Genomic DNA, 14,043 nt, shown 5'->3' on the forward strand with positions numbered 1-14,043 from the left:
TTTTAATATGATTGAAAATATCAGTTCCTTTTGCCGTCAGTTCCAGTGGCTCACAAAATAAAAATTCTTCCAACATTTCTTTTTCCTTAATGTATCGTACAAATACCAACAACTGACTGCAATTATCAACATCAGTTGACTCGTCCAGTTGAATACTCCCTTTTAGAGGACTGGCTTTGATATCTTCTACTACTTGCAGTAAAATATCAACACTGAGATCTTGAATGCGCGATCGAATCACATCGTTCGATAAAGGAATTTGCTGAATTTTCCTGCTTCAGAGCCCAATACAATTTTTGCAATTTCAAGTGCACATGGTTTTACCAATTCCTCAGCTATTGTATGGCCTTTTCTTTTCTTAGCACACAGATATGCCACTTGATAAGAAGCTTTTAACAAGGGCTTTTGAACTGCCGCAATGTCAAATTTTGTGATAGTACCGCTGGTATCAAATCGTGCCTTCTTAGACTTCAAGATTTTAAGAGTATGTCCTGCAGATTCTCCACCGTGTTGATTGTTGAAATGCTCTAACAACTTTGACGGTTTAAGATTGGAGTTTGAAAATATTTTGCAACATAAAATGCATTGTGGTCGTTGCGTACCATTTCTGTTGTACAAGTGAATCCATAAGCAACATAATCGTCTTTCCATTGGCGTTTTTTCGACATAACGAGGGTTACCACAATCAATAAAATAATGATTATAAGTTTTCAAAATTTGCCGAAAACCTTTATGTAATCAATTGATCGTATCCGGTATGGGCTTTAATCACTGATTAATGTTGGTAAATTAAAGAAAATGAGTATTCGTTTCTGCATCAAACCACCTCGTTAACCCCTTAACGTACCAATTAAAAATCAGAAAGCGGTCGTTTTTCTGCCAATTTTTTGGGCGAGGGTGATTTGCTGGATCAAATTCATCATTATTTGAAAAATAATGATGAATTTGTGCAAACGAAAACGAAATAGCCTATACACGCCGTTGGCCACTTTTCTCGGCTGAAAGGAAATAGGCACAAGATTGTCTAGCGTCTATATTCGGTTGTATTTATATGTGAAACCAAAATTCAAAATCAATTTTGGTGCAATAAACAAAAGACGTGTCACAGACGTCTTTGTATGTTAAGGGGGTTAACGTTCGTACTCAGAGTATGCGAACACGTGCGCATATCAACCAGTTTCTTATTGTACTGCATGTGCTGGTAAGTGCGATGCGCTGAGGCAAAGGTAGAGAGGGTAGGAGTGGGGGTCCTAAAAGTCGACGTAGCGTTCGCTAGTTTCTCATAGGCGGTAGTTTCCATCGAAAATTTAGAAACTTCTCTCACACCTCTGGAAATGCTTTCTCGCACCCCCAGGGGTGCACACATCCCAGGTTAAGAACCACTGATCTAAACGGTCGCAGCGCCACTCATTGGGTTAGAACTAAACTATACTACTGTCTACTCGCTGACCTGTAAACCTTTCTGCCATGCTCTAATCATGAGAAAAAAAAAATGTTGGAATTATTTCCGTACCGTCCTTAAAAGTTCTAATTTAGTCTAAAGATGCTCCTTCATACACACAAAAATTACCTACCTTGCCTGCTCTAAGCTGTACTTGAGCTCCTCGTCCTAATAAAACTTCTACCACCTCCGGTTGGTTGTATAGAACTGCTAAATGAAGGGCGGTGTAATTGTCCTACGTGAAAAAAAAAAAAAAAAATATATATATATACATAAAGTGATATAACAGTAAATATCAAAATTTAATTTTAACACATCATGATATATTTGACGTTTAGCAAAAACTATTATCAGTATTTTATCTTACATTTATATCAGTTTTTCGGTATCTCAGATATGTATGGAATCTGCACATGCATGAAGTATGAAATAAGGAAATTACATTTCGGATATATCGCAGAAAATAGCTAGCGTTTAGGCTGATTAGAATAATTTTATGCTATCTCATGATAACGTCAATAATGTAATCTGAGAGATATGTAAGAAAACATATAGAAACAAGAATTAACCACAAGAGGCAAAATAAAACACTTGTATAAATAAAACAAAATCTTCCATTTATTTCATGTTTTTTTTTTTATTTGTATTCAACTATGTAATGTATGCCACATACTTATTTACAGAATTGGTCACAGCAGAGGGGAACGAGTAACTCTAGGATTGTCAAGTCACCTGTTAGATCACTTTAATTTTGAAATGATTGTTTTTATTACTTGTAAAGGATAATTTAAGTTGGACTTTTTGGACTGGCTGGTGGTTATACTTACAGGGGTCGTTACATCTACATGTTCTCCTCGATCTAATACGTTAATTACAACATCTACGAATCCGTGCTGTGCAGCAGTATGAATAGCTTTTGTTCCACTCTGTAACAAAAAATAAAAATAAAAAAAATCTTAATAAATGCATTTACACAGTTAATTCCTTTGTGTAAAACATTTGACTAAAGGGTGGGAAAAGATATGTTATACCAAACAAATAGAGAAACGGCACTTAGCGAATGAATGGGTATGTAATGCACCTATCCTTTTTCTGGAGAAAAATCTCGTTTTTATACTGCGATATTTAAAAGTAATACTTTGTAAAGTATTAAATGTTAACAATGTCAAAAGAGCTGAGCTCGCTATATTAAGTTGCCAGGAAACTACAATGCATCAGAAGTGGACGGCGTGGTATAGCAGATAAATTGCCGTTGTTTCAGAGAAAAAAATACAAGAAGTATTTTTTTTGTGTGTGTTGTGTCCTATGGGATTTTTGTTTTCGATCACAACATGGCGGACTCAAAGACATCTCCATTTTCTTTCGCATGTTCGTTTCAAGCCGGGATAACAAACTACCATCTAACTGCATTGTTTTGGTGGCTTTCTAATTTCACAGAAAGTTCTACTTTATGTTGATAACGAACCTTAAGGATGTGCTTTCAAAAGCAAAAACTTATAAAATGTAGCGCGAACCAATAAACTGGCCATTGAAAGCAAACGTCATTATAAAGTGGATCATGACAGAACATCTTACACAACAGACCTGTCTGAACGTAATTTGCTGCTGTCTTTCCCCCCCCCCCCTACGATTTCGTCATAAACCAAGCATTCTGTAACCTTTATGTATTTACTTTTATTGAATTTTTTATTACTAAAACTTCGGCCAGTTTGAAAGGAAGAAGATGCATCACGATTAAAAATACAATCGGAATCTACTCGCCGAGTTCACAACACGAGACTTACCAAATGTTTTGAACAATATCGCGAGAGGGTCTCGCCATATCAAGTCGCTAGGGGATACGGTGCTTTAAAAGTGGATAGCGTAGTATAGCAGGTATATGCCGTTATCTTAGAGAAAAAAAACAACACATGCCGCAGGACATACGCCCCATATTTTTATTGTGTGTGGGCGTGTGTGAACTAACTTACATTAAAAAAAGAAAGGGTCCCCCCCTGATATTCTCACCTTTTCTCTGTAAATTTTGAAAATGCTAGTTGAGCATCACATAATTAAATATATGCGTTATAGCATAAAATGACTAAATTGATCTTAAAATTCAAAATTTATCACTATCAAAACTTTTTCTCTCGATAATATTGCTTCTTCATAGTGATGAGAAGATCTAGTTATTATACATTTGCGAACAGTAAATATATTACACTGTATGTTTGGAACAAAGTAAAGGAGAATAGAGAGAAAAAAAAAACTATAGTCACCTTACTGGACATATGAAGAGGTACTCCTTTTTTGAGAAAAACTAAGGCTGTGTCTTCATGACCACATTCTGATGCAATATGCATTAACGTACGACCATCCTATAATTGTAAGAAAATATATACGAAAAATGGGTATGGGATCCAAAACATCACATATATAAATATACGTGAAATTGTAGTGTGTGCGTGTATAAGGGAAAGTCTGACTTCACCATTGATTAACATTTTGTACTAGTATTTACCAACTTGTTATTAATTACCAAATCAATACAACAAAAAAGTCACTCCAAAAGATAGTGAGACTTTTGCAACAATGTTTTTGGTAAAAGGAGGTCTTGGTCGCTTGCTTTAAAATATTGAACTGCATGTTGTTACAGTACTGATGTAACAGATAGTGTGCAGAGTTTAATACAAATTGGAAAGTTCGTAATATTCGCAATGAGTAGTGTAGATATTCATTTGATTTTTTTTTGCTAAATCAAATGAGATTTTTTTTTCTCTTAACAAAATCAGGCTGAGAGTTGTACGAAATACACTTTATGATTTCTCCGTCACGTTTGTACTTTTTCATATTTTTTTTATTTAACACAAATCGAAATAACTTTAAAATTTAAATGGTAAAAACACCAAAACATTCTAATTTAAATATGCATTTGATCACCCTAAGAAACCTTAACATATTTATAATAATATACAGTCATCTCTGTCAATTTTCCACATTTTTAATGAGCACTGAATATACTTAGCTAATTCAGAATGCTTTCGATCGGTGATTTGATATACGAGTGATGAAATAATTAAAACTGAACTTTAGCTTCAAATATTTGTGAGATATATTGTTTACGAATGACTGGTGGAGTGAACTGATCCTTTTTCGTTTGTATCCTTGACAGATATATAGGGTTTTTATTTTTTGTTAAAACCAGTCCAGTTTCCAATAAACCAAAGTTCCAATCAGCAGCTTTTCAGCTTGGAATAACTTATGCCAGTTCCAGAGTTAATCGATTGTTAGTGCAGGCATGTGGGATTTTCTGAAAACTATTTCTAGACGTTGTATATATCTGTTAGGGGTTCAGGACTACGAAACGACAGTACTTGTCTACCGTAATCTCTCTCATGAGAGTGTTGACTCATTGTTGTTGCCAGCGCACTATCAGTGATGACTGAGACTGGAGACTGGCTGGCCATTGATCTTGAAAAATGTAGCTAATGCTTAAGAACTCTTTGTAATCCCTTTGGGAATAAAAGATATATGAGTATTTCTTTTTTATTTAATTCTATTCAGATTGGTTAAAAGAGTGTAATGAATAATCTGTTTCTTTATCGATACGAATATATTTCAATATTTCAACATGGAATCCATCCTCTTTTTCTTATTAGTAAAACGATCAACCATAAATCCCAAGCAACAAATCTTCTAAAGACTAATCGGTAACTAAATGTTCCTATTTTCTTATTCTATTCATCATCACATTGAAAGTACTTATTCTGAAGCAGGTATTCTGAAGAGTGCCACTCTTCAGAATACCTTCAGAGTAAGTGGCAAAAGGATTATTCGCCAGCTGATCGGGAAACTAGCAGATGTGTTACCATTGGGTTCAGGTTTCGTGCAATGTCTTGCTAGCCTGTGAAAATCTGTTTTAATGCTATACTCTCAGATGGAGCAGAAACTGGCTCCCTAGGGGATGAGAGAAGCAGGGTGCTCGCCTCTGGAGATGAAACACGGCAGTAGTCACTTCACACCGCCAAAAAGGCAGGGCAGTTGTGTTTCATCAAGAGATGAAAGACACCCAGATGTCTAGTTGGAATTTCCTCAGAATTAGGAAAGGTATGCATTTAAGACGCAGTACTCCCCTCCCACGCCAGAGCTCAATTTGTAGAACAAGGCCAACAGGCCATACCGAGGGAAGGTGGGAGAAGCTTCAATATTGCGCGATCACTAAACTGATCCATCAAATGAAATCTAAAATAAAATATAATATAATATTTAAAATTAAACATTTCATTTCATCAGAAATAAAAAAGCAAAAATTACTATGAATTTGATATAAATTAAATTAATGTAATATAATAATTGTTATATTAAATCATTTGTATTTAAAGTGCGTCTAACATTATTATTATTATGATGATATTTTAAGGTATGGGATATTAATGATAATAGTGAGCTTTGTTTTTCCGAACATACGGATGGCTATTGACTACAGCACTACTTCCGAAGCTATAACACAGCCTGGAAGATAAATTCACTGATTTGTTTACTGTAATAATGCCAAAACATTTCCATTCTGCTAATAAGCCATTCCACACATTGCTAATCCTTACAGAAGTGAGCTTCATATATTTATTCTTGCTTTTTCAGTATCGTATTATTATTTTCAGCAGATCACCAATGAGAAAGAGGATTCATCATGATAGGTTCTCACCATCAAATATAATGTTCACCATACTGTCGTTTAAAGCAGTTTAGTGTTTCTGCACTCACACTCTTTCCTTCTTACTCTCTCCTTGTTCTACCCTTATCTCCCTCTGCTCTGTGAAAAAGCTCTTTCACGTTAATCCGGTGACAACTTTTTTTCACTTATGTCACATCGCTCTTCCAAAGATATGGCATTCCGTTAATTTTTATTGATATTCAGCATTCCATAATCCTGAATTCCATCATCTTAGTTAATCATCTCTGAATTTTTTCTAAAACAGTCTTCATTCCTCCAAAGAACAGATAATCTGGGCAACGTAATCCATGTGTGACCTGGTCAAAGCTTTATTTAGTGGAACTGTAACTTTAACTTCTTTATGTTTACTTATCAAAGTCCTCAACTTCATTGTTGTAATCCATTGTTGTCCTTACAATTATAGGAACGTAGTTCCTAAATTTCAGGTCCTTATCCACGATCATTTCATGTTCCTTATACTGTCTGGTAGAGCTTAATTCATTTAAATGCAACAAATTACAACTATCGTAATATAATCTCTTCATACATTTAATTATGTTATAAATATTTGATTCTTATGACACCCATAAAAATCAATCTTGGTGACCAATATCGTCGAAACAGCAATCCAATATCCGCCTGACCATATACTTGTATAACGGTGTCATAACTTCATTTCCAGAGCCTCCATAACTCAGTCGGTATAAACGAAGCCCTTTGGTCGGAAAGACCAGAGTTCGGTTCGATTTCCATCTGTGACTTGAGGAACCTTTATCTGGTCTTCTCTTTTGACTAAAAGTGAGTTAGCCGGTCTCATACAGACCAGCTAATCCCAAACTCGGGATTTTTGTCCCTCAGAACAGGCAAACCGACCCGCGAACACACACATGGATCTACAGTCATAATATACATACTTAATCCCTCATTAGGAGGGATTAAGCTCAACCAGTCTAAGGAATGGTTGAGGAACCGGGAAGGAACCCCATACGAATAAATAAAACTTCATTTATTCTGCAAGTCAAGCTTTTAATTAATCCTACCATCTTCTGAGCTTTACTAGTTGTCTTATCAATACAATTCCTCAACTTGAATTCCTTAAAGACCAAAATAATAAAAAAATCTCTCGTATTCATTATCTTTAAGGCTTTTCATTCAAACTATATTTACTAGTACTATTCTTTTACCAATATATTTTTGCAAAATATATTTTGCTAAAAGGTTATCCTGTTGTGAACTGCCGTCATCCGGGTAATCGACAACTCTATCATACTTCACATCATTAGCAATAGAAACATTTCCATTTTATATTTGAGAACAGGGCATTTGAATATATTAAAGAAAAAGTGTGTTACACGAAACCCTTGGATTACTCCCCTCTCCTGATTGTCTTTTCAAAGATTCAGGAAACACTACTTTTTATCCTATATTTCTCACCTATTTTCCTATGTATTTCATTATTTAGCCATTGATACTTATTTGGCACATTTTAATCAGCAAGTTCCTGTGTGAAACACTATTATAAGTCTTCTGAAATCCATACACATACCGGCCACTGAATTAGAAACTTCACAACGATCGATGATTCTGTACAGACATGCGACTGCCAGTACCGATTCAATTGTTCAATTCCCTGCGCATAGTTGAGTGAGTCGCTAACAGCCTTCATTAAATGTTTCAGTCAATTGCTGCACACAGGAAGCTCTGTTTGTCCGTACAAGCCTTCTCAGATGACGGCGACAAGTAATTTTTTCCACTGATTGAACTCCTGGGATATCTGACCTTTTGAGAAACCAGTCGGCCCTTCTGTTTTCAAGAGTGTCGCTCCAGCTACACAGGCACCCACAATAAGCCCTTTATCGAACCCCGAAAAATCCTTTGTTTTTTGCCCATTGTGATCAACATATTGGCGATTACTGACCAACAGCATTCTTAAATGGTTGCCTAGAACACGTGATCAAATATTATGCATATACGTTGCGTCAATGACGTTTACTAATATCTGCATAAAGGTTTCTAATTGAGTGGCCGGTATGTGTATAATAGCCATTGCGTTAGTCTGTTCTCTTGTGAGCTCGTCATAAAAACGTAATCAGGTTTGTCATAATCAGTCTTCTTTTAACGAAACCAGTGCTCAACAAGTATCTGTCTGATTTCCAGTATACTACGAAATATGCCCAGAAGTAAAAGCATTTTTTTCTCTCATTACTTAACAGATTCCTTTCTTCTCTGTGGTCACTATCGTGTTTTAGGCTTAAAGACATCTTTAGTTTGCGGTTGATATAAAAAAAAAGCTGTCGTTGCTCGTAGTATGGATTTTCTGCTCAAGCATGGACGTCATATTAATGAGATTTTGATTTAGCTTTTAGTGTTTGATTTTGCATCTGAGTTCCAAAACATTCTCCATCAGTCTTTCAATTTTATATTATCGTTTCCTCTAGTACATCCTCTAAATTTCTGTCAATTTCCATACCAATGACTTTAAATCGCTTATTCGAGCTACAGGCAGGCATGCTCGAGTAACACATTTAATGATATAATCTGTGTGAGATATTCCCACTCTCTTTCTCCATATAATTTAATGCTTACATTTAAAGCGGAATCTGTGTGTAATTATAACTAGAATCATCTAGCTCATTTATAGGTCAGTTCGTAATATAATTCACATACTAGTATCGTATCCTCTATCCAAGTAACTCTCTTCAGTTAAACAATTTTCACATTTTCGTGATCTGCCATTAACCTTTAATGACATTGCTTATGTAGGGTATAAACGATGTCATTGTTTATGCTACCCTAATTAAAGCACCTATCGATATGTGCTTTAATTCAGCTATTAAAATCATTAAGTAATCATCGTCTCGAAAAGTAATCGGCTGCTTGATATAATTTATTTGCTGAATAACTGCGTAATTTTTTTTATCACAAGTCATAATTTTTGTGTCTATAAATTTATATTCGTTTTATTTACATTTTACAATATGATTTGTAGTATGACGTGATAGATGACGTCATATCATCATGAATAGATTAATTTATTCAAGTTGAAAGTCTTCTGATTCTCTATCTCATTTAAGCTCATTTTGTATTTAATTTGCTGAAGTAATTTATAAATTGCAGTGTAATCCTATTTTTATAATATAGGGATTATTGAATCTACATGGTTTATCACACAGAAGATCAGAAATATATTCAGTATATCCTTTAGATTCAGCCTGATCTTATTACTAATGTTTGTCGTAAATCCGGAAGCAATCAAGCGTTTTATGAATAAAATAAAGGGGGGGGGGGGAAACGAATGGGCGTGAGTATTAGTCAGCAAAAAATATATAAAAACTTACCTTACGGAATAATGGCGACGATGGTGATGACGATGAACGCCTTGAAGCAGCAAATCTCTTGATTTTTTCTTTCCACTTCGAGTCCATTTTCATGAAATTTTATACACTCGAATAAATAATCCTTTCAAAAAACATTTTATGAACTATCAGTTTTTCTTCATTCTTCAAACGCGAGTTTCTGTTGACTAACTGCGTCGGGATGCCAATGGTGTGTGATGGTAATTGCTAACTGTTGTTTTAGCGCAATGAAACGTTTAATTATTAAAATATAATTGCGAAAAGAGCAACAACCAATGTTACTTTTCGTTGGTACATGTGGTACATGATAAGGTATTTATGAAAAAAAAGTATGCTTTGCTAGCTGAATTACGATTAGCACATGTAGATTATAAATAATTTTTCTCGTTTAATTTACTGGTGATCTATTTATAATAGATAGCACCGTGCATTTACTGTTAATCTTTACGAATCACTTGTAATCAAACGAAAAGAGGACAAAAAGCCGTTTGCGTTTTGTTTTCCAGATTGCACGAAATAGAAGCATCCTATTTTATGTTCACTTTTCGTAAGTATTATTAGATCTAATGGTTTGTTATGGCGAAGTGAAATTTTTAAAATCTAATTTTGATAATGATTGGACTGTTAATCCTGTCCCTGCTGTGTCTGTCAATGTATATGTTCTCTGATCGGTTTGTCTGTTTTCTATAGGGATAAATAGGTTCTAATAGTGTTTTTCTTTCCAGAAAATTTTATTTTACCCTGCAAAGCAGGCAAACCGGTTCGAAGAACACACACACACACACACACACACACACACACACACACACACACACACACACACACACACACACACACACACACACACACACACACACACACACACACACACACACACACACAATCTAACCGACATTTCAGTGGTCTCATCGTATTTATTTTGGCCGTAACCCAAAATAAATAAACAACAAGGAGACTCTTTCAACGTTATTATATGACAAACTAATTTCAGAATTTTGTGGGCGTATATCCCGATGCCAAATTTCAGCTGCTAATATCAGCTAAAGGATTCAAAGAAGGAAAACAAAAAGGCAAAACATGGATTTTTTTCTCCCAATGTTTGAAGCTCTGATTATTACAATTTCGTGTGCTGAACATCTGTGGAATGAACTGGAGCGTCGGGTGACGTCAAGGGACGTCCGCCCTACATCATTCGGGGACCTCATATATGCTTTAGGGAAGAACAGTCTAAAATTCCCATTGATCGCTATCGTTCGCTTGCGGAAAGTATATCCCGTAGGATTGCTGCAGTCATTGCAGCGAAAGGAGGTCCTACATCTTATTAAGGTGGGCGCCATGGCTGTTTGTTCCTCATATTATGGTGTCCGTTGTCTTCTTCCCAAGCAATGTGTGTGTAATATGTCGCTTCAGTACACGAGAGAATGCACAGCTTTTAGCAAATTGGAGATAAGAAATAGAAAGAGAAAGAAAAGGCTTCTGGAGATCGTAGTATTCTCTGAGGAATACTTCATAGGGAAGATTGGTCCAGCAAAATAGGCGTGGATGATATTAAAAACGAGTGAGGGTAGGAGGTTCGATATATAGTAGCACTTGAACAGTAAATGAATTTCGTGTTCCTGTAGGTTTAGCAGAAATGGAGGAAATCATGGATTGTTCTATTGAACAGCGCTCATGGGAGTATATGCAAAAAAAATAATAATAATTAAAAAATATAAAAAAGAAAGAAAATAAAAAACAAGAAAAAACAAACAAAATCTGTGAGAGTATTCGTTAGTAAGCTGAACTGATCCCTTTTGAGCGGCAGCAATCAATCATCGATCGTTTAAATGGATTTGGGAATCGTACAGAATTAGTAACTGGACAGATAACACAGTCATTTCTGCAGCATACTTAACATCCCAAAACTTGGACGCTGAGGATGATACAGAAATGAAGTGTTTGTTTCAAATAAGGCTTGAGTATCAGTCCAAGTAAAGTGAACCTTACGTGGCTTTACCATTGCATGAATTCAGTGGAGTGTGTCTAGTGGTTACATACATTCTCAGACTAGTTTGTTTTATGACAACTAAACAAAGTTTTTGAGGAAAAAAAAAAAAAAAAACGGCGGACATCTCCCCAAGGCTGGTAAACTCATTTGCACATGAAACATTTTACAGCCTTTGTTTCATTCTTCATTCTTCTTCGGCCTATCTTACTGATTGAGAGATACGAGTACACCGTATCACGCACTTCATGCGTAGAGAACTTGCTTGCCTCCCCTTCTTGAAATATTTGTTTCAAAGCTAAAAGTTCTTGACACTTTTAAAATCATTTTGCAATTAAATAATTCCGAATTTAGATTTTTACCTGCAAGTGTCATTGAAAAAAAAACAAAAAAAACAATTAGCCTCTTATTGATGAATATTAGAGGGAAGAAATAACAAGATCTTTGGATCTATGTCTGATAACTATGGAGATCATAAGCTGATAATGTCTTTCATCGAAACTACCGTGTGTAATCTGCATTTTACTTACATCGTTGCTTGCCTTATGTAATTGTATCACATCAAGTTTTACTTGGTAGATGATAAAAACACCAGCCTTGCGATAAAATTTATTATACGATTCGTAACGATGTTTTCAGATAACATAATTATGCAACTCACCTTTGTTCTTTTAAAAATTGAAGCTTTGAATTTATCTACCAGAATCTCCACGATGTTACTGTACCCTTTCTCGGCTGCAATATGAAGAGGTGTTCTGTCATCGAAATCGGTAACATTAGCGTTGGCATTGAACTGGTGAAGAACCTTAAGCATGTGCTCATCTCCAGTTTCGCAGGCAATATGAAGAGCTGTACGACCTTCAGCCTACGTAACAGAAATGAAGAAAGCAAACGTTTTAATCAGTTTGCCTATATTCATCTGTTGATTAGTTTCATGTAAATAAATTAATTGAAGTTCAGTCGTGTTGCAAAATATAAGATTTTAAAAGTAAAATTGCAGCATACTCTTCCCTCTTAGATAATTATAGTGCTTTGAAGAAATTACATTCACTAATAACGTTTGCTAATTTAAATAATGAAGATTTTATTATTAGTAAAGAGTAACTTGGAGATTCCTTATTTAGGTTTGTTTTGAAAAACATGTAAGTACATGTTATGTTTATTCCGCCTGTAAACAAGTTATGACTCCGTTCCAACTGGAGAGATTATATTAAAATTCGATACATTTTAACAGAGATCATAATTCCAAATTTTCTGAATATTCAGAAAGCGTTATCGAATGGTAGTAATTTTATAAAAACCCAACAAGTATGTTAAAAGTTGCGGAAGAAGTTAAGGAAAGTTGAGCCATTTTGGGGTATGTAAACATAATTTTGTTTTGCCTACTTTTGTTCGCTACAAATGGTCCAGTTGAAAGTACTTGCCAGTGTTTAAGACTGATTCTAACTACCATACTACATTCCATCCAGTATGTAATTATTACCATCAGTGTAAATTTGTTTTGCCAATAAAACGATTCGACTGAAACCTAAATTGAAAACTATGTGAATCCGTTTTCGTGTACATAAATACCAAATTTTTCATTATCCTAAAATGAAGTTATTATCCGACTGAAATAAAAACTGCCATATGGTTCGATTCCTGGGTCTATCAATAATTTGCGTGTGTACGAACTAACAAAAATCTAATAGGTGTTTAATCATTTTTCCACCGCCACCTAAAATTCCCCTCTACTCATTCCTGGTGGATGGAAAATTTCTTGTGGTAATAAATAATGTCACTATACAAGAATGATATTACGAAATGGACTTTTACATGATCTCTATCTCTCTGATCCTTTGTTATTCCTATATATAAAAACATGCAACTATAACTGCAGAAAACAAATGATTGGCTAGATGTTTATACTTTAACATAATCAATTAATAGTTTTACTGTTAATAATTTAGTGAAGAAGGATGAACACTTATGAACACTCATAAACATATGAACTTGCGCTAAGAAACTAAAGTTTCTGGAAGGTGATAGTTATGAAACCTGTTATACTGCGTTTTATCACATCATCACGTATTAACTTCACAAACTTGATGTCACCTTTTAGTTTTTAAGCCGCCTGGGGTTAGTTGTGTCGATAGTGTCTCCGTTGTGTTCAAATCGCATGATGGTTAAAGCAAGAGTTCAGAAGGTAGACGATTTCGTTGCCTGGTGTGAGACCAACACCACCCTGTTTATTGGAGTCCTGAAGTGACCTTGAAAAAAATAATAAAAACTGCCATGTTTGGTCTCTAGAAAATTCTGATTATCTAGCTCTTCGCCCACTTATAGTAGTAAATATGCGATTGCTTTACAACCTTTAGTTGGTGAGATTAGTATTAAAATAGATAACAAATAACAAAATATATCAACAACAAACTAGAATCGCTTCAATTTAGTGTTATCATTTTAGTATATTTAGAGCTTTATGTTCCTAAAGTGAGATTCTCAGTTCTTTTTTAAAATGACCTAAGAATACTAGTTTGAATGTTCTTTGCATTTTCATCAGTGACAACTAAAAACCTAGCAGAAACTT

General features: G+C 34.9%; 1 protein-coding gene across 1 annotated transcript in view; it reads right to left on the reverse strand.

The window, feature by feature from the left end:
- The window catches only part of LOC150097953 (uncharacterized), a 173,119-nt gene that overhangs the window by 73,662 nt on the left and 85,414 nt on the right, over window positions 1-14,043 (reverse strand). The window contains exons 7-10 of the mRNA XM_090406644.1: window positions 12,136-12,339; window positions 3,700-3,798; window positions 2,269-2,367; window positions 1,575-1,676 (exon numbers count right to left, since the gene is read on the reverse strand). Coding sequence (XP_090262770.1) covers window positions 1,575-1,676; window positions 2,269-2,367; window positions 3,700-3,798; window positions 12,136-12,339 — 504 coding nt within the window. The remainder of the gene's footprint in view (window positions 1-1,574; window positions 1,677-2,268; window positions 2,368-3,699; window positions 3,799-12,135; window positions 12,340-14,043) is intronic.

The sequence above is a fragment of the Typopeltis vanoorti genome, chromosome 16 (assembly GCF_054136105.1).
Source record: "Typopeltis vanoorti isolate ZY-2024b chromosome 16, IOZ_Tvanoo_1.0, whole genome shotgun sequence".
NCBI classification, from domain to species: Eukaryota; Metazoa; Arthropoda; class Arachnida; order Uropygi; family Thelyphonidae; genus Typopeltis; species Typopeltis vanoorti.